At 37.3% G+C, this 26,766-nt stretch overlaps 1 protein-coding gene and 1 long non-coding RNA gene across 2 annotated transcripts; both read right to left on the reverse strand.

Moving 5' to 3' along the window:
* Positions 1-3,463: 3,463 nt before the first annotated feature.
* Positions 3,464-8,870, reverse strand: LOC108672233. Its single transcript, XR_001930882.2, has 3 exons — positions 8,740-8,870; positions 5,288-5,435; positions 3,464-4,095 (listed from the first exon to the last, which is right to left on the reverse strand). It is a non-coding gene; the product is annotated as an uncharacterized LOC108672233 (long non-coding RNA).
* Positions 8,871-15,117: 6,247 nt separating this feature from the next.
* LOC125179277 (ras-specific guanine nucleotide-releasing factor 1-like) lies at positions 15,118-26,764 on the reverse strand. The gene is made up of 6 exons (XM_047884844.1): positions 26,739-26,764; positions 19,591-19,688; positions 19,216-19,300; positions 17,922-18,119; positions 16,873-17,070; positions 15,118-15,913 (listed from the first exon to the last, which is right to left on the reverse strand). The coding sequence occupies exons 1-6, from the start codon at positions 26,748-26,750 to the stop codon at positions 15,197-15,199; spliced, it is 1,308 nt and encodes a 435-aa protein (XP_047740800.1). The 5' UTR covers positions 26,751-26,764; the 3' UTR covers positions 15,118-15,196.
* Positions 26,765-26,766: the final 2 nt, after the last annotated feature.

Here is a 26,766-nt window from a genome sequence, read left to right on the forward strand (position 1 = left end):
GGCATGATAACTGCTGATTGGCATGATAACTGCTGATTGGCATGATAACTGCTGATTGGCATGATAACTGCTGATTGGCATGATAACTGCTGATTGGCATGATAACTGCTGATTGGCATGATAACTGCTGATTGGCAAGTTAACTGCTGATTGGCATGATAACTGCTGATTGGCATGATAACTGCTGATTGGCAAGTTAACTGCTGATTGGCATGATAACTGCTGTAGAAATAGGATCGCGGCGGTAGAAATAGGATCGCGGCGGTAGAAATAGGATCGCGGCGGTAGAAATAGGATCGTGGTGGTGGAAATAGGATCGCAGCGGTAGAAATAGGATCGCGGCGGTAGAAATAGGATCGACAATTGGCAAGTTAACTGCTGATTGGCATGATAACTGCTGATTGGCATGATAACTGCTGATTGGCAAGTTAACTGCTGATTGGCATGATAACTGCTGATTAATTGGCACGATAACTGCTGATTAATTGGCACGATAACTGCTGATTAATTGGCACGATAACTGCTGATTAATTGGCACAACAACTCCTGATTAGCAGGATAACTGCTGATTAATTGGCAAGTTAACTGCTGATTGGCAACATAACTGCTAATTAGTTTGCATAACTGCTGATTGGCACGATAACTGCTGATTGGCACGATAACTGTTGATTGGCATGATAACTGTTGATTGGACTCAACTCTAAAACGAATAAACATGCGATTTAATCGAGGTGAGCGAGGGTGTAACACGCCAATTTTTCCCCCAATTTATTCGTGCAATAATCACACTTTATTCTCAATGCTGTCAAGTGATCATTATGAACTATTAAATTGTACTGATATTAGTCTACTTAAGATGATTTAAGATATTTATTTATTAAGATATTTAAATGGCAATTTAGGATTACTTTGCTTGAATTTAAAAGCAAAGAATACAGCAAACAAATGCATCATAACTTCATTGAAAAGGTTTCAGTGAAGTTGAGATGAATTTGCTTGCTTATTTCGTTGCTTTAAAATTTTTGGTTAATTTCTTATTTATTAACTGTTTCATTACCTCTATATTAACCATTCTTACTGTATATCTACCGTTTAAATACTATTTATTAACCGTTTCATTACTATTTATCAACTGTTCCATTATTATATATATCAACTGTTCCACTGCCATATATCAACTGTTCCATTACTATTTATTAACTGTTCCATTACCATTCATAAACTGTTCCATTGCCATTCATCAACTGTTCCATTATTATTAACAGTTCCATTGCCATTCAGTAACTGTTCTATTACCATTAATTAACAGTTCCATTGCCATTCATTGACTGTTTATAAACGTTAGGTAACTGTTCCATTACCTTTTATTAACTGTTCCATTACTATATATCAACTATTTTACGGCCATATATCAAAGTTTCCACTATTTATTAACTGTTCTAATATAATTCATTAACTGTTCCACTACTATTAATTAACTGTTCCATTACTTCATCATTAAAATTGTATTTCAATGAACGTAGCTCGGGTGAGCCCCGGGGGTTGCTAGGTCCCCAAATTACGGGGATGAACTCATCCCACGTAACTCCCTGGGTATAAACAAATATACATATTTAAATTTAAATTATTTTCCATACAACAATAACTTTTACCTAAACCGAAAGACAAAAATGTCCAGTAAATGGAATTCGGATTCATCAATAAACTGCAGGGCATCCATACAATATTCATCCATTATTCATTCAATATTCATATTCATACAATATTCATCCATGAGTAGATTTAAGCAACAAGCAAGAGCATCCATTCATTCATTACAGTAACAAACGATATAACATTAACAATTTATACAAACACACAAGACTATTTCATACAAATCATACAATCACAGAAGACTTATCTCACACAAACCATACAAAGACACAAGACTATTTCAAGTAAACCATACAAATACACAAGACTATTTTAAGTAAACATACAAATACACAAGACTATTTCAAGTAAACCATACAAACACACAAGACTATCTCATACAAAACATACAAACACACAAGACTATCTCAGACAAACCATACAAAGACACAAGACTATTTCAAGTAGACCATACAAACACACAAGACTATCTCATACAACCCATACAAACACACAAGACTATCTCACACAAACCATACAAAGACACAAGACTATTTCAAGTAGACCATACTAACACACAAGATTATCTCATACAACCCATACAAACACACGAGACTATCTCATACAACCCATACAAACACACAAGACTATCTCATACAAGTCATACAAACACACAAGACTATCTCATACAACCCATACAAACACACAAGACTATCTCATACAAGTCATACAAACACACAAGACTATCTCATACAACCCATACAAACACACAAGACTATCTCATACAAGTCATACAAACACACAAGACTATCTCATACAACCCATACAAACACACAAGACTATCTCATACAAGTCATACAAACACACAAGACTATCTCATACAACCCATACAAACACACAAGACTATCTCATACAAGTCATACAAACACACAAGACTATCTCATACAACCCATACAAACACACAAGACTATCTCATACAAGTCATACAAACACACAAGACTATCTCATACAACCCATACAAACACACAAGACTATCTCATACAAGTCATACAAACACACAAGACTATCTCATACAACCCATACAAACACACAAGACTATCTCATACAAGTCATACAAACACACAAGACTATCTCATACAACCCATACAAACACACAAGACTATCTCATACAAGTCATACAAACACACAAGACTATCTCATACAACCCATACAAACACACAAGACTATCTCATACAAGTCATACAAACACACAAGACTATCTCATACAACCCATACAAACACACAAGACTATCTCATACAAGTCATACAAACACACAAGACTATCTCATACAACCCATACAAACACACAAGACTATCTCATACAAGTCATACAAACACACAAGACTATCTCATACAACCCATACAAACACACAAGACTATCTCATACAAGTCATACAAACACACAAGACTATCTCATACAACCCATACAAACACACAAGACTATCTCATACAAGTCATACAAACACACAAGACTATCTCATACAACCCATACAAACACACAAGACTATCTCATACAACCTATACAAACACACAAGACTATCTCATACAACCTATACAAACACACAAGACTATCTCATACAACCTATACAAACACACAAGACTATCTCATACAACCTATACAAACACACAAGACTATCTCATACAACCTATACAAACACACAAGACTATCTCATACAACCTATACAAACACACAAGACTATCTCATACAAACTATACATATACAAACACACAAGACTATTTCAGACAAATAAATAATACAATACAAAGGGTATGCAAAACAACCTTCATTTTGTACTGGTAGAATTTATTGTTTGCATCACTGTTGACATAAATGATAATAATTGTAATTACAAATCATATTGAACAATTCAGTTCAACATGATGAATAGCTGGATACGGTATGATGATGTACTAGTAGAAGGTTACCAGCTGTGTAAAAGGTAATCATTGTACATAACTCATAATAATGGTTACCACCTTGTAACAACTTCATACGGAAAAAGGTATCATCGATCACTTTGATGAATAAATTAAATGTCTATTTCAATAATCAAAATTATTAAAGGATTAGAAGTTTGTCATTGTGAATGAAGAAATAATAACTCATAATAATGGTTACCCGCTTGTAACAACTTCATACGGAAATAGGTACGTATTATCAATCACTTTGATGAATAAAGTAAGTGTCTGTTTCAATAATCAAAATTATCAAAGGATCAGGTGTTTGGAAACTCGTTCTAGCTGTGGAACTGTGCATGTGGTTGATATTAGCAAGATGATACAAGATCATTATCAAATGATAATGATGACTAATGTTTATGTTGAAGATAAGGAATTATAAGAGTTAAGGACTTAAGATGCATCTTGGTGACGCAGTGCACCAGCAGTTATGTCTTTACTGAAGCATCTTCAGAACATGTGGAGCTGAAATAAACATCATCAAATTAATAAAAAACAGATAAAATACACAGTATATAGGATGTGACCTGCCAGAACGTGAAAAAAAAAACACAGAAAAACACAGCACATAGGATATGACCTGCCAGAGCGTAAAATAAAATACTTAAAAAAAACTTTAAAAAAAAACACATTTTTCTTGTGGACTAAAAAGTAGAAAATAAATTATGGCTCGCCCCAAAAAACGTGTGTCGGGCAGATTTATGATTAAAGCNCTGATGTCTGGGGCGGACGCTCGCAGCTCAGAGCTAAGACTACCATATATATATAAATTAATTACAAGTGTCCATTTATTTAACCTCCAATACTGTCTATAACTATCCTTGAAGTAAGTAGAATGCCGGTTCAGTGATATAGTGATATAATGAAAGGACTTATGCAGAGATTGCTCAAGAGATTGTTCACATGACCACAGCTAGAGCAAGAAATGGCTGGAGTTGAGAGCATGAGAGATCGTAGATTCCAAATGTGAAAAATACTCAAGCTTTCTCATAACTTACTAAAAAGTTTTTATTCAAGTTTTTCTGTTCAGCATGTCAAACAAATGTATACCTATACAACTCAAGTTAAGAATAATATTTGGACTACATTATTCGTCAACCAATTGAACATGAATAATTTATCCATTGCATTGCTAGCTCATCATTTCTGATCACTTCAGCCAAAATCTTGGCAATTTACAGAACTTAAAAGTTATTAGAAGTTCTCAGGCAAGGCATGAAGTATTTCCAAGCAATAATACTATAATGAATTCTTGACTCTAACTTGAATTAAATTTGTTGAACCAATTTTTTAAAGAAGTGAAAATGGTACATTTCAATACTGCATTATGATTGCTGAAACTAAATAAATGCCATGTAAATTTTGGACACAATATTTCAATAAAATATTATTTGCAATAATTTTGCTTTAGATCTTTCCCATGTTAGATGTAAAAAAATTCTTGCTTCATAGGCCACATTAAATGAACTGTTGGCTAACATTGAAGTGATTTTTGTTATTTTTCACCAGCCCAAGATCATTTGGAAGCTTGAAAAAATATTTTAAAATATATCCTGAAAATAATTAACAGAACTGTTATCTTGGGAACCATACAAGGAATCTTTGGGTACCAAAGAATGATTAAAAAACAACAGAACAAAATTAAAGCAACACTTACTGGCTTTGATGATGAATATACTAAAGAAAAAGGTCCCAAAATTTGTGTAGACGACCATTCTTGAGAGACGCTCTTCCTCCAGAGCTCGTCTCTTCTCCTCAGCAGGGTCCCTCATACCGCCAAGCCGGAACATAATGACTCAGATATTCTGAAAACAATGGAAATTAACTCAAATTTTATGGATCTGCATCATAAAATTACATAAGAGTTTTGCAGGTAGTTACTAAAAGATGAATAGTAACAAAAATGCTGAAAGTTTTCCTGAATAGATGAAAAAATGTGTCAACTTTCCTTAAAGAATTGGGAAAATAGATTGTTGTAATGCACCAAATTAGAGTAGGAATACTCTCACAAACATTTAAAATTATTCTTGTACCATGGCACATAGATTCCTATCTTTCCATAACGAATAGATATTCATTTGTAAAATTATTGCCCACAACTAAATGCAAATGCATGATTTGATAAAAAAGCAATTACTGAATACATCATCAACATGAATGATTCCAAGTGTTACATGTATATATTTATATATTTTTTGTACTATTGCTTGTCAATTAAAATGGGTCAATGTTTCATTCGCAACCCTTAAAAATGATGACAATCTGAGGATGAGCAAATCAAGTTTAAAAATTTGTACTTTTTACTGAAATTTTGCAGCCCCACAGTGACATTATCAATAAACTTTGTGGTTCAATCTTGAATATTTCTTAAAAATTAGATAGAAGATAATTCAAAGAGTGGGAATCTTGTGGCTCCAAGATATCAGGAAAGCTCTATTCACAACTTGGAGAGCATATATATATCTAGAATATTGTAAGAGTTTTCCAAAAATTTCAGGTGATAACAATTGTTACACAGGTTTAAATGAATTGTAAGCAAAAATTTGCCATTAGTTCTATATATTTTTCTATAATTTTCTTTATCAATATATATTTTGTATCATCTAGTTAGTATAGGTATACTAGTTATTTTTTGTGAATATATTATTTTTGCACTTACCATACCTAATCCTCATTCAGAATAATTGGGCAGAAGTCACCCATGAACGAGACAGATACCGGTACACCTTTAACTAAAGTCAATTTTACCTATTTTCATAGCTCTAGACTCACAGTGAAAATTTTGTCAAATGTATTGCCAAGATATGGTTTTTAAACGTAAAATTGCTAGCAATATTTAAGATGTGTAGCCAGCAGTGCCAATCAATGCACATTGGCAGGTTGGCTACATTGATTGCAAATTGGGAACTATCAAGATTTACAAGGTAAATGTGTTGGCAAGGCTCAAGTAAACTCTTCTGAAGATATCAATTTTGCTGCTGAAGCTTTGAATAAGAATACACGATCTTTAATTTAGATATTCACTTACTTTCTGCACTCTGGACTTTAAGCAATTACTGTCATTAAAAATAGGAAGAAGTACCATTGGAAAGGGACTTCACACATAAATTGCTCATGGATGAATAATTTTTGTCTGCTATTTTTGGCACTGTGTCTGCTATTTTTGGCACCCAATATTCCAGATAGGACTATTCCATGGTCCCACCTGGGGAAAAGTTTCATAACTTTGAACCATTCTAAAAAATTTGGCTCATGCCAATCACAAATAAGACAAATAATTTGTTTGGCCCAATTTGCAATTGATTTTATAGATTTTTATTACCCTTGCCAAATCTATTTCATTAAAACTAGGGTAAACGTGGTATATTCCGAGATCGTAGGTAATTCCGTCACCTCTCCAGCTTTTCCTTTATATTAAGCTTTGTTTTAGTTCCATGCGTTCATTGATGGTTGAAATGGTGACGTCATACATTTGCGTGTCGAAATACTGCAAAAACACTAGGTCTTGGCCATCTAGTGGGAAAATATTGAGATCCAAAGAGAGACAATGCATGCCACGTGGTGAGACCATCGAAAAATGGGTCAAATTTGACAGTTGACAATTTGACATGGCTCTACCAAATAGTGAATAACTGTTTTTATAGGAAGAATATTATGGTTTGAGACTTTTAAATACGTCTGTGAATATATTAGGAATCCTTTAAGTATACTTGTATTCGCTGATTNAAGTAAACTCTTCTGAAGATATCAATTTTGCTGCTGAAGCTTTGAATAAGAATACACGATCTTTAATTTAGATATTCACTTACTTTCTGCACTCTGGACTTTAACCAAATACTGTTATTAAAAATAGGAAAAAGTACCATTGGAAAGGGACTTCACACAAAAATTGCTCATGAATGAATAATTTTTGTCTGCTATTTATAGCACTGTGTGTCTGTGTCTGCTATTTTTGGCACCCAATATTCCAAGTACCATAGGACTATTCCATAGTCCCACTCCGGACTCCCACCTGAGGAAAAGTTTCATAACTTAAAACCATTCTTAAAAATTTGACTCATGCCAATCATAAATAAGATAAAAACTCTAATTGTTTGGCCCTTGCAATTGATTTTATAAATTTTTATTACCCTAAAAATTTGACTCATGCCAATCATAAATAAGATAAAAACTCTAATTGTTTGGCCCTTGCAATTGATTTTATAAATTTTTATTACCCTTGCCTAATCTATTTCATTAAAACTAAGAGCAACAGCTCACCTGCATATTTTTAGCCCTCAGTTTTCAAAAACTGCCAATAAAATAATAAATTAAAGTTTTCTAATTTTACTTATCATTTTTCTTAATTTTGCCTGTGCCTAATATTCTGGAATCTGGATTGGATCAAAAAATTAATTTACAAATCAGATTTTATAACAGCTGCTACAGTGATGAAATCATGACTTGCAAAATTAAATCCTGACTAATAGGAGTTATAGAGTGGATACTTTTCACATTTGTGATCTTGGAATTGGTAAAGATCTATGTTTGCCTGATTATAGTAAATAATATAGTCAACGTTTGCACTTTGTTCCTACCGTGGAATAGAAAGTGTGTTACTATTTGGACAATACTATCCATTCATTATAGTGGCACTGTGGCTGCGTGTGGCAGTCACTCACTAGGCCCCTAGTTGATATTTGATACTGCACAGTGACAGTGCACACTGCACAGCACAGCAGCACAGGGAAAATAGGGCTAACATGCTAAGCTCGGCAGAGCACTGAGCCACTGACCCACTAACTGGTAAGTGGTTGGTAACTGCATATAGCATCCACCATTATTATTAATATTCACTATCCTGCAGCTGCAACCCTGCAAGGCTCAGTAGACGGCTGTACCCAATACCCATAGCCATAGGCCATCGGCGGGCCGCCATTTTCACGAATCATGATGGAGTTGATGTACGAACTATGAAGTCTATGATTATGAACATTATCAATTTATCATCATGCACAAGAATGACAAGATGACACCGTATTTTGACACGGCAGACACGCGATGTATAAAAATGTTTCATTTACACTCATAATCCACCAGTACCATCAATAAAAATATTTAGTAACTTACTGTAATTCTTGATGCGGGGCTCAAAGTCACAAAATAATTAAATGGTGATTGACGATCTATCGACGGACGACGCTCACGACGGCTCAAAATTGAGGAACGGTTTTTAACCTTTTTACCGGCATCTCTGCTTCAAGGCACCTCTTCCGCAAGTACAGAACAAACTTGCGTGATATTTGAAACCGACTCCTTTACCAGCAATCGTAAATCGTAATGTATATTCAATCCAACTCAGATAGATTGCCTTATACCTAATCGTCAAAAAATAAATTTGTATGACTTTGAAAATTTTATATTATGTACATACAAAGCAATTTCAGTTTTTATTAGGCCGGAGGCCTGTAGAACTTTATTAACATAGCAGAACATTCACAGCTTGTTGCGGGCCTGAACTCGCATCTCACTGCTTCAATTTTTTTTGCTTAACCGCCCGGCCTCCTTGCCGATTCTGACCAGAAATTGGCGCACAGAGGTGGGATCGAACCCGCATCTCTCTGCTCCAATCGTGGTACTCTGAACTTTAAGCACTGGTCCACCCTGTAGTAAGTTATTCGTTATATATTAATAAAGGAAACTACTGAAAAAGTAGCACATTTTCTTTTCTTATTTTGCATAATATGTGTTAGTGATTTCCCTTAAGCACTCGACCAATTTCCAAACAAAATCGCAACCCTCGCGATGGATTCCTCAGAAGTGCCTGAGCGTTATCGTGTGCTACTGCATTGGCCGTCCTGGCAATAAAATTTCAGAAGTTTCGTACAGAGAACCGCTGCAAATAAACAAAGTTGATGCAACTATCAGCGTCATATTAATTTTTTTCGACCAAGTCACATTGTTAGTAAAGTCTAACAAATAAATTTTGTGACACATGTAAAAACAAACAAGTTTTCATTCAACATTTATTAACAATCAAGATACTAATGGCAAGTTTGAATAACGAATAAAGTTCACATAGCTACAATTACATCAGTCGCTCTGTTTTCAGTTTAGTAATAATAGCCTTCTTAGGTGGCAATAAACTCTCAGATGCAGCAAATACAATGAAGAAATCCACCATTTCTTCACGAAATCACGTTTAAATTGAACATTGATCGATTTATAAATTAACAGATACTTGTACTGTACTTGTGGCTGACCACACAGCCTTACCTCCCACACACAGTGGTACGGGTTTTCAGTTTAGTTTATTTATTATAGAAATAACAAAAAATTCATACGCCATTTGGTAATAAATTCCTTTTTTCTAAACAAGAAGTTATAATTCTCCATAACAATGACTCATTTAAATTTTACACAGGATTGTGGTCATGAATGAATCTTATGCTTATTAACAACAAATGGAAAGAAAAATAATCTCATGTTATATATAATACCGATACATTTCACTAAATGATTGTCGAAATTAAATGTAGAGTAATGTTTGAGCTTCAAGTTCTAGTGAAAACATTTTGCAGGAACTTTGCCTGGAGCGACTGGGGCGGCCTGCCAAGAGCGGCGAGCCAGGGTGAATGGGGCGGCCTGCCAAGAGCGGCGAGCCAGGGTGAATGGGGTGGTCTTCCAAGGGCGGGTGGGCGCTGTTTCATTGCCAGTGACAATTCTTGACTTGATAATTACTTCTCATGCATGAGTAACTTCCAAAGCACTTCGGATACTTTCCTTCTGCGCATACATCAACCGTTCGCATTGTAAGTCGCAGATAAAAATGTCATGACGAGAGTTAACGTCAATAGATAAAAAATTAACATTTCGTCTACGAATACTCTAATAATCTGAAATGTTATTTATGTCTATAAGCCTGGTAACGAGAGTTGCCGTCAATAGATACAATGTTAATTGTTATCCCTGCCCTGTCCTGTGTTGCGTTAAGCCCCAGAAAACACAGCATCATCTGACTAGGCTGTTCATCTAGACCTGAGTAAAGGACGTCATGTATAGGACCGTGAGTCCCAAGTCTCTATAAGACCGTGAGTCCCACGTCTCTATAGGACCGTGAGTCCCACGTCTCTATAGGACAGTGAGTCCCACGTCTCTAAAGGACCGTGAGTCCCACGTCTCTATAGGACAGTGAGTCCCACGTCTCTATAGGACCGTGAGTCCCACGTCTCTATAGGACCGTGAGTCCCACGTCTCTACAGGACCGTGAGTCCCACGTCTTTATAGGACCGTGAGTCCCACATCTATAGGACCGTGAGTCCCACGTCTCTATAGGACCGTGAGTCCCACGTCTCTATAGGACCGTGAGTCCCACGTCTCTATAGGACAGTGAGTCCCATTCAAAGTTCCCGTTGAATAACTCCAAGTAACACAAGGCTACTCATACGAACCTGGAATTTATGGGAACCCGGCTCACCTAAAAATGACAATCATTAACGAATTTATAACAATGTATGACTAACTTGTTGCCAAACAAATATGCAAGCTCAAAAATGGTTTAACAACGATAAAACTTCAATTATGAACATAATTTTTCAGTAAATAACAAATTTATTCGCGACTCTAAATTTGGAGAGAGTACAATTGAGTCTCAATCATTGATGAATTAAAAGCTCACTCATTGATGAATTCAAAGTGAGAGCGTTGTTCTCCACAAACGTCCATCTTGGTACTGTAATATTATTCTATATAATCGCCTAAGAGAGACATTCTACACATAAGATGAGATAAGAAGGATTGTACACATGCGTTTATACACAAGATTCCATTTATGACACATTAGTTTATACGAGGTAGATACTACATAGAATTTACCATGAGAACTAAATAATTTGATTGCCATTTAATAAAATGTATCAATTTAAGCCCCAGACTGCCAGTTTGTCCTGCAACCAGGTATTGTAACACGTAGAGCGTTGAGTGACAGTATGGGCTATCAATTACTAGAAATCTAGCTCATTAGAGAGTGAAAGACATTCAATACGTTCTTCTACTTAGAACTAATAACGAAATGCTATACTCGGAGATTTTATTCGAAAATGTACGTAAGACATGGAGCCTTGAAAACTCACGATGATCTTAAGTTCGGCTCGGTTTGTTGGTGCACCTCTCCCCAAAAAACGTCATAAAGTATCTACTAAAACGCATAGTCATGCACGTGAATTTACGTGCCAAATTCACGGACTGATGCTCGTCTGCATTAGGTAATCATAATCTTAACGACGATCGTACTTTGTTTACTCCAAATACCATCATTTCTTCTGAGAATGACGCTCAGTCGAACGAAAAGCCATTCCATCGAGCCGAACACAGGCTTCGAGATTCAATTTCGGGCGCTGCAGAGAAGAAACGAGCACCCCTCAATCCTCAGCACTCAGGCTTTACTTTTCCCAGGAACGAGTATAGGATTCACGATGTTTGATTCTGGGCATTTTATTTGCGTTTGTAGGTAGAAAAAAAAACATGTCGCTTAATTGAATATATGAGCTCTGAGTAAGGGGCCGATTGGTTTAGATCACCACAATTAGAACAGTGAGTTGCATGTTCGAACCCACAATAAATTACGGAAATTCTGGTCAAAATTGGCAATGTGGCCGAGAGGTTGAGACTAAAACAAGAAGCCAACATGGTACTATATGAGCACTAACCCCATCATAGTAACTGAAATGCTAAAAAATCAATGATTTATTACGCACTCAATACCAAAAGTGTATTAAGTTGTATTAAACGACCCTCTTCCGCTTTAATTAGATGGTTTATTAAAATGCAAAACTCCTACAGATTCATATAAGCGATTCATATATTTTAGAATCGTAAATACCGATAAAATAATTTTAATGATAATGAGCTCCGCCATGAGCTAGAAGGACTCAAACACTGATTCATAACATCTCGCTCTCTAACCGGAATGCTTGCAAAAATCTTGATAAACGCAACATTTTCAGCATTCATGCTCACAAGCAATATCTTAGTATCCTTAGTATTTGTTTGGGACACAGCAGTCCCAGGTATCTCTGTCATCAACATCTCCTAAGAGCGATCTCTTCTACGTACAATATATCCTGCCTAAAATCTCTCCAGTAATAATTTTGCTCATGAGGAATTTCTGGTTCTAGCTATATTTAATATCAGCAATTTCGCTGTCCACCAATCTCGCTTGCCAGCAATCTCGCTATCCACCAATCTAGCCTAGCGGCAATATCACCTACCGGCAATCTCGCCTTCCACCAATCTCCCCTGCTTCCAATCTCGCCTGCTTCTAATCTCGTCTGCTTCCAATCTCGCCTGCTTCCAATCTCGCCTTTTTCTAATCTAGTCTGCTTCTAATCTCGTCTGCTTCCAATCTCGCCTGCTTCTAATCTCGTCTGCCTCCAATTTCGCCTGCTACCAATTTCGCCTAACAATATTATCGCCTGCCACCAATCTCGCCTGCCACCAATCTCGCCTGACAGCAATCTCGCTCGTCACCAATCTTGCCTACCACATACCTCGCCTACAATCTCGTTGAGATAACGATCATCGTTAAGATTACGATAACAGTGACAAATTGCTCAGCATTCAGTTCCATAATTTCAGTTAAAGTTTCATGGACATAACTTCATCTAAAGTTTTAATATTATTGCATCAACAACCAACGTACGCACTCCACCAACATAAAAGTTTTCTTACCACCGCACAGAAAAACTTCACCAAGGAAGAAGTCCAAGTTATTTGTGCATTCAGCTTGACAAAATGTACGACATTGTTTTTATATTTCTTTATCATGCTAGGCTTCTTGTTATGCGTTATTACGCTGAATCTTCCTTTGCATTACTCATCTTGGGTTTCAACTTGGCTGATCGCTATCTTCTATCCTCCAAAAAAAGCAGTCCATGTAAGATATCATTCAGCACACATTGAAAGAAAACAAACCTTGCTATCTTTAAAAAACGCGCATATTGTCACAAACAGACCACAAATTAACATTGATTGTCAAAAACCAAGACCTCAGACGTAAGCTTATTGTATAAGATAGATGATACCTTGAAAAGAGTTCTTTCACGTGTCACAAGGTATCGCGTTGCATCAGCACTTTCCGCTTAATTCGTACTCATAAGTCCATTTTCAGATATAAATAATGTAGAAGTCCTGGCGTACACTCAACAATCGACAACAAACTTTTGTGAGAAAAATTTTCCATTTTAATAGGATCTGTTCACTACTATTCAAATACGGGCAACAATGCATAATGTCGGCTAGGAACAACGGATTGCAAAAACAGCAGCAGCCGTTGCAGTGAAGAAAAAAATTGCTTTGGCCGCTGGAGCTGAGAACAAAAACGACTTCACGCCATCGACCGCCGCAGCTTAGAACAAGAACGGCTTCATGCCATCGGCCGCCGCAGCGTAGAACAAGAACGGCTTCACGCCATCAGCCGTCGCAGCGTAGAACAAGAACGGCTTCACGCCATCAGCCGTCGCAGCGTAGAACAAGAAAGAACAAGAATGCCTTCAGGTCTTCAGCCGTTGCTGCAGAGAACAAGAATTCCATCAAGTCTTCAGCCGTTGCTGCAGAGAAAAGGAATGCCTTCAGGTCTTCAGCCGTTGCTGCAGAGAACAAGAATGCCTTCAAGTCTTCAGCCGTTGCTGCAGAGAAAAGGAATGCCTTCAGGTCTTCAGCCGTTGCTGCAGAGAAAAGGAATGCATTCAGGTCTTCAGCCGTTGATGCAGAGAACAATAATTCCATCAAGTCTTCAGCCATTGAGAGCAAGAATGCCTTCAAGTCTTCAGCCGTTGCTGCAGAGAAAAAAAATGCCTTCAGGTCTTCAGCCGTTGCTGCAGAGAAAAGGAATGCCTTCAGGTCTTCAGCCGTTGCTGCAGAGAACAAGAATGCCTTGAAGTCTTCTGCCGTTGATGCAGAGAACAAGAATGCTTTCAAGTCATCGGCCGTTGCTGCAGAGAACAAAACAAAAATGCCTTCAAGTCAGCAGCCGTAGCTGCAGGGAGCAAGAATGCCTTCAAGTCATCAGCCGTTGTTGCAGAGGGCGTTTATTTATATAACCGCTTGAATTCCTTCAAGTCTTCAGATGTTGCTGCAGAGAACAAGACTGCCTTCAGGTCATGCCTTCAAGTCATCAGCCGTTGCTGCAGAGAACAAGAATTTTATCAAGTCTTCAGCCATTGAGAGCAAGAATGCCACCAAGTCTTCAGCCGCTGCTTCAGAGAGCAAGAATGCCTTCAAGTCATCAGCCGTTGCTGCAGAGAACAAGAATGCCATCAAGTCTTCAGCCAATGAGAGCAAGAATGCCACCAAGTCTTCAGCCGCTGCTTCAAAGAGCAAGAATGCCTTCAAGTCTTCAGCCGTTGCTGCTGAGAACAAGAATGCCTTCAAGTCTTCAGCCGTTGCTGCAAAGAATAAGAATGCCTTCAGGTCTACAGCCGTTGCTGCAGAGAACAAGAATGCCTTCAAGTCATCAGCCGTTGCAGCGGTGAATACAAACGCGTTCACGCCGCCATTTCTCGCGTCCCGTGATCTGGACTTGGCGTTGTCAAGAAGATTCAGAAGACGGTGAAGGAACAGTGGTCTCATTTGAGGCACGGCCCTTCAAGATGCCATAGTGTTGGCCCGATTGAGATTCATTCAGATCAAATAATTCGGACTTATCTTCCAGGGAACTCTTAGAAAGAAGCTCGTTTTGATGGGCTACTTGATCTAGTTCATTGAAACATTTGGTGGTTGTATTGGTTGGGTAATTTTGTTTGTGTGATTGAAATGTGTTCTGTTCAAGTTTTTCATGTTCTAATTTCTCTTGTTCAAGTGTGCCGCCATGTTCAAGTCTCCCACGCTCAAGTTTATCAGATTCGAGTTTAACGAGGTCACTCTTTACATCTTCGATCTTTTCAGTTTCAAGTTTATCATCTTTATCTTTATCACGCTCATGTTTACCATGCTCAGATTTATCACTTTCAGGCTTGTTATGATAAAGTTTCTCTTGTTCAACTTTGTCCTGTTCATGCTTATTTTCCAGCCTATGTTGGTGCAGATGGGCAGCCGCTCCCTGAAGTGACGTGAGCATTGCAAGTGAGGGGGCGGACGCTGGAGTGAGGGTTGCCCTGCGAGGCTCTAGTTCCAGGGACTGTCGGTAGAGGTCGTCGTCGCTCATGAGGCGTGAAGGGTCCAGAAGATAACTCGTTACTTTAGCTGAGTGCTCGATTTTGTACGGCGTTTGTTGGAAGTGTCTGATTTCCCTGATGACGTGAGCGATCTGGAATTCAAAGCAGTCAAATTTGGATTAAAAGGTTAAAATCGTGCGCTCGTTAATTATGGCAAAACGTGATGATGTCAACCTATTCAATTATGGCATTAAGATGAACTGCTGTAACCGATCCACAGAATATTGCTATCTTCTTCAACAACATACGCATAATATAATTAAGGCCGAAATTCGTGCTAAGAAGTCTAACATCACCGAAAATGATTGTAAAGTTTGTGCAAAATTTTTAGTTTTCTACTTTAATATCAACATAAAAATTTCAACTCATTCAGTCTAGTGACGTGAACCAAAAAATAACATGAAACATTAATGTATCGATGTCTGAGTCTGTGACAGGTATAAGATAACCGCTTCTGAAGCCAACTAACACGATCCTAAACATAAATAAGTTCTAGAGACAATTCCGAATAAAGTAAGTTTAACCCTCATCACCTTTCCCTTAAAGATGTTCGGGAGTTAATTGCTAGTAAGTTAGGCTAATCCTTAGCATCAGCGCGTCAGAGGAATTCAAACGACCAAAACAAAATTTTCCTAATCCGGGGAGACAAATTTTTGTAGAAATTCCGGACACCATAGCCGGTAAATTCAGACAGATCCTTAATTACCACTTCCAACTAGTGGAAGTGCAACATAAGATCATGTCGCACTTCATCGTTATAAGACCATGTCAGACAACCTTAGCCATCGCCAGTAATTTATGCTAACTTACACTCGCCTAACAATAAAGAAAGTCAAAAACATTTGCCAGTAAAGTTTGGCTAATTCTCATCATCCTCACTTTTTAAGAAGTTCAGGACAACATTGCCAGTAAAGTTGTACTACCTCATGGACTCCTCATTCAGGGGAGACCATTGTCACATTGCCAGAGATCATTGCCACATTGCCAGAGATCATTACCACTTTGCCAGAGATCATTACCACATTGCCCGTAAGTTAATGCCAATTCTCACCATTCTCATCTTGGAGAAATTGAGGAGACCATCATCTGTGAAGTTAGGGGTACCCTCCTCGATGAAGCTGAGGTCGGTAAGGTACATGCCCAGGTAGGGGATACAGGGAGGGTCGCACCGATGCAAAGCGTCACGCAGGTTCCTAAAGCGGCCGTCGGAGCTCACCAGAGACTGCAGCTTGTCCAGAGTTTGGCGCGTCTGGTAGAGAAAAAACAAAGTTGCCATTTCAACGTTGCATTATTTGTCAAAGGGTTTCAATTCTTCGTTATTACTCAAGGAGGTGTTTACCGGTAGTAGCTGCTGCAGCAGTCGAGATACATCATTACAACTTTGCATTATATGTAATAGGGTTTTTATTCTTCGCTATTTCTCAAGGAGCTGTTTAGTAGCTGCTGCAGCAGTCGAGATACATAACAGGAACTGTAATATCAGGTCCAGGCTTGGCGTCGATTCATGGCCAATTCTTGGCCAAACAACGGCGCTAAAATGGTCCTTTTAGCCTCAATCCTGCACTGCTGCAGCATCCAGGCGGCTGATGATTGGTATGCTGCCGTAGGAAAGGTCAGCGCCAATTTCAACTGGCTTGATTGTCTCGTTCAGTTATTAATATTCCGAAGAGTAGAAATTGGTATACTGATATCCTTGGATTTTTCAAAGCAAGGCCAATATAAATGCAAATTGCTGTTTCCATGAACTATGTCTGCGGTGCTCGTTTTCCAGGCGCATGGCGCAGAACAAATTCCCGCTCTGAGGGTGAATTAATTTTTTCGAAAGGTGAGGAATGGAAACAAAAGTATAAACTGATTGGAGGATAAAGCTGATTCAGAAATTATGCCATAACATAACATAACATAGTGATGTCGGCGCTAAAGAGTGGGCCTGATGTGGCCAGTCGCCGATTCTTGAACTTTTCGTGACTTGTTCACCGAAGATCTAAAATCGTGTCATTTGACCGGATTTTTTCAAACTGACGATAGTTATTAATCAAAACTTCTCTAAGGAAAATAACTTCTCGTGAGACATTCTTCTGGTGAAGCCGACCAACTTACCGTCTTTGAAACTTTTTCCCAGGTTTTCTTCAAGCGGAAAACGGACGAGTTTTGGAATGCTGCGCAGACTTGCAGCACGCCGTTGAAGTTGTGCAGACACCGACATATGTCAGCCACCGCCACCCACTTCTCGATGACCGTGACACGGTATGGGACGCATAGTCCGCGTATCACTTCCGACACCACCAGTCTTGACATCTAAATGACATAAGAGCTTAACTTTAGTTCTTGAAAACAAGACACAAGAACCCTAACCCAGCCCTAACTATCCGTGTCGCGGATGACTGTGACACGGTACGGAATACATAGTCCGCGTATCACTTCCGACACTACCAGTCGTGACATCTAAATGACAAAAGAGCGTAACTTGTAGTTATTGAAAACAAGACACGAGAACCCTAACCCAGCCCCAACTCCCAACTACAGTATCTATCAACAACCTCCACTTCTCGATGACTGTGACACGGTACGGGACACATAGTCCGCGTATCACTTCCGACACCACCAGTCGTGACATCTAAATGACATAAGAAAAGTTCTTGAAAACAAGACACAAGAACCCTAACCCAGCCCTAACTATCCGTGTCGCGGATGACTGTGACACGGTACGGGACGCATAGTCCGCGTATCACTTCCGACACCACCAGTCGTGACATCTAAATGACAGAAGAGCGTAACTTGTAGTTCTTGAAAACAAGACACAAGAACCCTTTAGGATCAGGTGCATTCGGCTCAATTGATAACCTTCAATAAAGCTCATAATTAAAATTTCCCGCATTTATCGAGTAAACAGTTCAATTAAATTTCCGAACAGACAACAATTCCTAAAATAACATTTGTACTTCTTTACTCAAAATTACCACTACGAGATCAATCGAAATAGCAGGAATTGTGTAATACGAAAGCCTAAACGTAAAGTCTAAATGACAAGCCTCATTGTAGGCTTAGATCATAGGTCTTGATGATAGATCTTGATGATATATCTTGATGCGAGGTCTTGATGCTAGGTCTTGATGATAGGTCTTGAAGCTACGTCTAAATGCTAGGGCTTAATGCTAGGTCTTAATGCTAGGTCTTAATGCTAGGTCTTAATGCTAGGTCTGATGATAGGTCTGATGATAGGTCCTAGGTCTTGAAGCTAGGTCTTAATATACATCATATATAAACATCATATAGCCTTAATGCTAGGTCTTGACGATAGGTCTTAATGCTAGGTCTTAATGCTAGGTCCTAATGCTAGGTATTGAAGCTAGGTCTTAATGACCGGTCTACATGCCCGGCCTACATTACTCACGTCGTTGAAGCGTTTGGTGATGAGGAGGATGTTGGCCGCCTTCACCTGCTTGTCTGCTTTGGTCCAGGCCGTCTTCAGGAACTCCCTGTAACATGAGTGCAATTATAGCCATGGTTCATAATAAAAAGATTCATTAATAAAATAAAATACAAAGATTGTTAATAAAATATTGTCAATAAATTGAAGATTTATCCAGCCTTTTTTGATCAGTTTTAAAATGTATTACCTGCATCACTTGTCTATATATACGCCACTATTCACTGCCTGGCCTGCATCGCTTGTCTATATATACGCCGCTACTCACTGCTACGCCTGCATCACTCGTCTATATATACTAAGCCTGCATCACTTGTCTATACATATGCGTGCACTCACTCGCTCCTGATGGCGGCGAAGATCTGGTGGTCGATGAAGGTCATCTGCTCGGCGAGCTCGAGTGCGGACAGCGTCTCGACGCTCTCCTTGCTCGGTACCTGCACTCACCATCATCGTCACCATCATCGTCACCATCATCGTCACCATCATTATGATGATGTATGGTTCATGTGATGATAGTGAACTTAACGTAACGATGCTGATTTATGCATGAATAATACAGGTAGAAAAATACGAACGGCATATTATAGTTATTTACTTTTTTTGAGGCAGCATCATTAACGGATTTTTTTTTTAAGTTCGATAACGTCACATTTCTGAGGATTGGGACTATTATGCATAAATATCATGTCGTGTCTCGTGTCTTGTCGTCTCGCATCACTACACATCACATCACATCGCATCACATAATTTTATATATCACATTTGTGTTGGCCCTGGACTCCGTTCTCTCCAGACTACAACACTAGACAGACGGTGTAAGTTCAGTTTAATCAGTCTGACATTGATTGCATTTGTCATGATTTAAACTTTTGTATTTGACAACGCAACTAATAAAGTCATTATTGTCTGTAATCAAAGTTAACTGTTGTCAACACCTCTGATGCAGTCACCACTGATTCACACTGAATCATTCACCACTGAATCAGTCACCACTGTGTCAGTCACCACTCTGTCAGTCACCACTGCGTCAGTCTTCGTTGACTCAGTCACCACCAAAGAAGGTCTATCGCACCAGGTATCTGCGTTGAAATATTATTTCAGATGAATCAATTTATTTTTCATTCTATAATAACTGTTACTTTAAATGAATCATCACGATATCAAAGTTATTTCAAACAAATCACCTAGAACTCAACGTTGTATCAAATAAATAAACTCAAGATCAGAGTTATTTTAAATAAATAAACTCAAAATACACGTTATTTCAAATGAAAAAGCGCAAAATCAACGTCGTTTAAAAAAAAGGCTCTAAATAGACAGTATTTCAAATAAATAAACTCAAGTTCAACGTTATTTCAAATAGATATGCTCTAGATAAACGTTATTTCAACTAAATCCCTAGTGAAGCAAGGTTTTTTTTTCTCGTAAGCTATAAATAAACGTTATTGCAATTAAATCACCAATAAATCAAGGTTATTTCAAATAAATAAACTCAAAATCAACGTTATCAAAATCAACGTTATTTCAAATAAATTAACTCTAAATAGCCGTAATTTCAAATAAATAAACTAAAAAGCTACGTTTTTCAAATAAATAAACTAGAAATTAACTGTATTTCAAATAAATCACCAAGAAACTAACGTTATTCCAATTAAATGTGCTCTAAATAGACGTTATTTCAACTAAATCACCATTAACTAAAAATTATTCCTCCACAATATGCCTATAATTTGACTCACAGGCGGCGGCATAAGCAGCGTCGGGGTGCTCAATAATAGTTAAAACACACTGTATAATTTAATAATAATAATAATAGTTAAAATAATACTGTATGTTAAATAATAGTTAAAACAAACGGGTAAAGAAATGTTACACACGAGGTCCTGTAGGAACTCTATCGTGTAGTTCCTCAGCCGCAGGTCGCTCTCGAAGTCCTGTACGGATAAAGAAATGTTACACACGAGGTCCTGTAGGAACTCTATTGTGTAGTTCCTCAGCCTCAGGTCGCTCTCGAAGTCCTGTACGAAAAAATAAATATTTGTGAGCATAAAATGAGATGTTTCAACGAATATTAAAGGCCCTAATCGTATGTTCAAGTCTTTAGTCGTATGTTCAAGTCCAGAATCGTATTTTCAAGTCCATAATTGTATGCTCAAGTCGATAATTGTTTGCCAAGTCCATAATCGGATGTTCAAGTCTATAATCGTATGTTTAAAACCATAATCGAATGTTCAAATTCATAATCGTATTTTCAAGTCCTTAATCGTATGTTCAAGTCCATAATCGTATGTTCAAGTCCTTAATCGCATGTTCATGTTCATAATCGTATGTTCAAGTTCATAATTGTATGCTCAATTCCATAATCATATGTTCAAGTCCTTAAATGGCATATTCAAGTCCATTATCATATGTTCAAGACCATAATCGTATGTTCAAGTCCATTATCGTTTATTGAAGTCAATACGTATAGTTGGGTTATATGGAAACGTATTACCACTTTTTATTTTAAACAACTATAATCATTAGTTTTTTTCACAATAGTAGGCTCGTTGTTATGAGTTTTTTTTTTATTAATTTTGGCTCGTGTTTATGAGATTCTTCATTATCGACTTGTTACATCGTCAAAAATATTAGATATTATTTCTCAAGGGCTCGTAATATCATCATAGATGTAAAACGTAATTTTTGAAATTAAGAAAAAATTCAAACATTTTTAAATATATTATTTTTATGTATAATATCTGCTTTTAATTAGAATGAAATCAACGCAAATATTTAAGTATTATCTGCTGGAATTATTTCAAACTAGTTAAATATGATGTATATAATTTATTGAAATTAAGACGAATACATCAGTAATTTTATACATTAGCCTATATGCTAGAATTATCATCACCAAATAGTTATTTACGTTCCACATCATCTGCTAGAATTATCACCAAATAGTTATAAGTGTTATACATTATCTGCTAGAATTATCACCAAATAGTTATAAATGTTATACATTATCTGCTGGAATAATTACCAAAAAGTTAACAATTTTATATATAATAATAAATTAAAATTAGAGCGAGCTCAAGGCACCTGGGAGTGTTTGGAGACCCAGTGGCGGAGGACGTTGAGCACCCGCATGGTGGCCGCCGTTGAGATGATGATGGACTCCTGCCGCGCTGGACGGTCCTTGAAGCTTGGCCTTCGGGCGGCGTCCACCCCTGGGGGCGCTATGGAGAAGCGGCCTGCCACCTGCAGGCTCATGGGCAGGTCTCGGGGGTTGCTGGAACCTGCAGTGGCAACCGCGAAGGCTGCTGCCGCTGACGCTGAGCTGCACCTGTTCAGAAAAAAGGTAAGAGATCGTAAGTTCATCAGCCAATCATTGACGGCCTTTCAAGCAAAATCCACCAATCATAGACAAGAAAATAGAGCGTAAGTACTTACGTATGGACCATACTTTCAAAACTCGCCAAGTGAACGAAAGTAACTCGCTAAGTGAACGTAAATACTTACGCTCTATTTTCTTGTCTATGATTGGTGGATTTTGCTTGAAAGGCCGTCAATGATTGGCTGATGAACTTACGATCTCTTCACTTTTTTGAAAGTATGGCCCAGGGGTTGTACTATCAAAAATTGTTCGTAAATCCGTCAGCCAATCACTGACGGCTTAACAAGCTGAACCTTCCAATCACAGACGAGAAATCCGCCGCTAAGTGTACGTAAGTGAGTTTGTCGTATGTATCATTTGATGAGAGGTATCCCGTATTAATAATACTTATGCCGGTAATATATCTTAGAAATTTATAATAATCTAGTAATTTAACTTGAAGATGGTGTTGCTAACTCAATCAATTAAATGCTAGTTAACATAAACTATGCTTTAATATACCCCATTCATAGATCTATAATTAAGTTATCTATACTGTTAAAAATAATCTAATAAATGAATAATAATCCATGAATTTAACTTGAAGATGGTACAGATAAACTTATATATTGAGTACTTTACTGAATTAAACTTGCGTTTGGTAAACCTTTCTTATAAAACAGTAACTAATACATCTTCTGTAACAGTCACATGTTACCATTAGTATTACTCTCTCTGTGACTGTCACGTGTTACCATTACCTTCTCTGTGATTATCACATGTTACCATTACCTTCTCTGCGACTGTCACGTGTTACCATTACCTTCTCTGTGGCTGTCACATGTTCCCATTACCTTCTCTGTGACTGTCACATGTTCCCATTACCTTCTCTGTGACTGTCACATGTTACCATTACCTTCTCTGTGACTGTCACATGTTACCATTACCTTCTCTGTGACTGTCACATGTTACCATTACCTTCTCTGTGACTGTCTGGAGGAGGTAATGACGACACCTGTCAGCGCTCGAGGTACTGAGTGCTGAGGAGAGTCCGGCACCTGGAGGTAGCGTTATTTTTTCGTTAACTTAAATCCTTTATATGTAAATTATGGCATTTTTACAAACTATAGAAACGAAATCATGATTTATTGAGATAGTTTCAAATTTTTTTTTCAAAAGGTTATTTGAAATCTTAATATTTATATACGCACTAAGTCTAGTTATATGCAATAAGTGCATTTGGCGTTTAAATAACATTAATTAAACGTTGTTTCAACAATATCAACTTGTAATCAACGTTGCATCAACAAAACCAATTCGTAATCAACGTTGCATCAACTATATCAACTCGTAATCACGTTGTTGCAACGCAATCAGCCCGTTACCAACGTAGCTAGTATTTATATGAGTTATTTACATAAATAATACGTTAGTTGTTATTACGTTATTATTATTCACGTTATTTACGGCAAATAACAACGTTATTTACAGCAAATAACAACGTTATTTACGGCATATAACAACGTTATTTACGGCAATTAACGACGTTTTTTACGGCAAATAACGTTATACAGCAAATAACAAAGTTATTTACGGCAAATAACAACGTTTTACAGCAAATAACAACGTTATTTACGGCATATAACAACGTTATTTACGGCAATTAACAACGTTTTACAGCAAATAACAACGTTATTTACGGCAAATAACAACGTTTTACAGCAAATAACAAGGTTATTTACCTGAACAGTTAATTATGTATTCAGAACGCACCTGGAAGGACGACCTGGCTGTAGATATCTGCACGGAGGACCTGGGGGTGCAGCCGTAGGCGCTGAAGCTGCTCTCGCTCTCGCAGCTCTGACGCTTGCCGCGCCTCATGCGGGTGCCCACGCTGCTGGGGGGCGCCCCGCTACTGCGGTGCTCCAAAGGGCGCCTCTTGCGTGACCCCCCAGCAGGGGCACCGCCAGCGTCCTGTTCGTCTTCGGCGTCCGAGCCTGATGTTACTGTCTGGATTCATTGAAATTCTATCAATTTTTTATCATAATTTTGGGATTTCTATCAATTTCTTATCATAATAATTCGAGTTTTATTGACGTAGAATATTTATTACGGTAGGTAACGATTCTAAAGTTTGCTTTCCATCCAAAAAATGTAACCGTAGGACAACAGTTTAATTATTTCTTTAATATTTAATAAAAATATTTTGAGTGTTTCGCTGACGTAGACTATTTGGCCTGGTAAATAATGAATGCATGTTTGGATTTTGCATGTACGGATTTATTGAGCATGTAAATAACGAATACAAATAAATATTTTCAATACATATATTTGCCAGATTTCACCGTGGCCTTTCATAAAGCAAATACTGCAGAATTTTGCGTGTATCACCGATGCCGTCCTATCAGATATAATTTGATATCTTCAATAAATGTTGTTCATTAAAACAAATTAAACTTTTCAATAAATCTTCAATTTAATCCTCTTTTTAATTTAAGATATGATATTGGTAATTTCAACAAATGTTTATCGCGAGAACAAATTAAACTTTTTAATTAATCTTGGATTTTATTAATTTAATCCTCTTTTTAATCTAAATTAGGATATAATATTGGTAACTTCAACAAATGTTTGTCGCAAGAACAAATTAAACTTTTTAATTAACTTGATTTTTATTAATATAATTTTCTTTTCAATTTAATTTAATCCACTTTTTAATTTAACCTAATCTCCTTTTTAATTTAATTTAATCCTCTTTTCAATTTAATCCCCTTTTTAATTTCATTTAATCCTTTTTTAATTTAATTTAATCCTCTTTTTAATTTAATTTAATCCTCTTTTTTATTTAATTTAATCCTCTTTTTAAATTAATACCCTTTTTAATTTAATTTTATCCTCTTTTTAAATTAGTCCCCTTTTTAATTCAATTTAATCGTCTTTTTAATTTAATTTAATCATATTTTTAAATTCCTATCCCCTTCACCTGGGGCTTCTCGTCCAGGGAGGACATGCGTCTGGGGATTGACCGACGGGTGCCAACACCATGTCTGTCTGTCCGTCCGTCCGTCCGTCCGTCCGTGACTTCACGTTTTCGTCGACGAGAAAATGCGCTCTCTGCCACTCACTGCAGTGAGTACTGAGTTATATTTTTTTAATATACAATCAAGATATTTTGAGTGTTTCACTGACGTAGACTATTTGCCTTGTAAATAGTGACTCGAAAATATATTATTTTAATAGCATTAGTACCCTTGACGCACTACACAATCTCTACATTATGCTTCAATTTCAACTGCTGTCTGCCTAGAAGGAATTTTTTGCATGTTTAGTTAATGTAAATAACGAATAAAAATATCTATTTTCGATACATATATTTGCCTGATTTCACCGTGGCCTTTCATAAGGCAATTGCTGTAGAATTTTGCATGTATCACCGATGTCGTCCAACAAAATATAATATTAGTAACTTCAAAAATGTCAATCGCGAAAACAAATTAAATTTTTTCAATAATCTTGAATTTTATCAATTTAATCCTCTTTTCAATTTAATTTAATCATGTTTTTAAATTCATTTCCCCTTCACCTGGGGCTTCTCGTCCAGGGAGGACATGCGTCTGGGGATTGACCGACGGGTGCCAACACCCTGATGAGGGGGGGATGTGGGGGGGCAGTGCCGCCACCCGTGGGATGGGGGAGGTGAACCGGATGACCCCTCCTGTGATGCAGGTACGTTATCAACCAGACGCCATCATCACCTCAACACTAGACCGTTATCAACCAGCCGCCATCATCACCTCAACACTAGACCGGTCTCTTATACACATCTAGATGTGTATAAGAGACAGAAATAATACTGTATGTTAAATAACAGTTAAAACATACTGTATGTTATATAATAGTTAAAATAATACTGTATGTTAAATAACAGTTAAAACATACTGTATGTTATATAATAGTTAAAATAATACTGTATGTTAAATTATAGTTAAAACATACTGTATGTTATATAATAGTTAAAATAATACTGTATGTTAAATAACAGTTAAAACATACTGTATGTTATATAATAGTTAAAATAATACTGTATGGTAAATTATAGTTAAAACACACTGTATGTTTGACTCACAGGTGGCGGCATAAGCAGCGTCGGCAGG

The sequence above is a fragment of the Hyalella azteca genome, unplaced genomic scaffold, assembly GCF_000764305.2.
Source record: "Hyalella azteca isolate HAZT.00-mixed unplaced genomic scaffold, Hazt_2.0.2 contig1999, whole genome shotgun sequence".
NCBI classification, from domain to species: Eukaryota; Metazoa; Arthropoda; class Malacostraca; order Amphipoda; family Hyalellidae; genus Hyalella; species Hyalella azteca.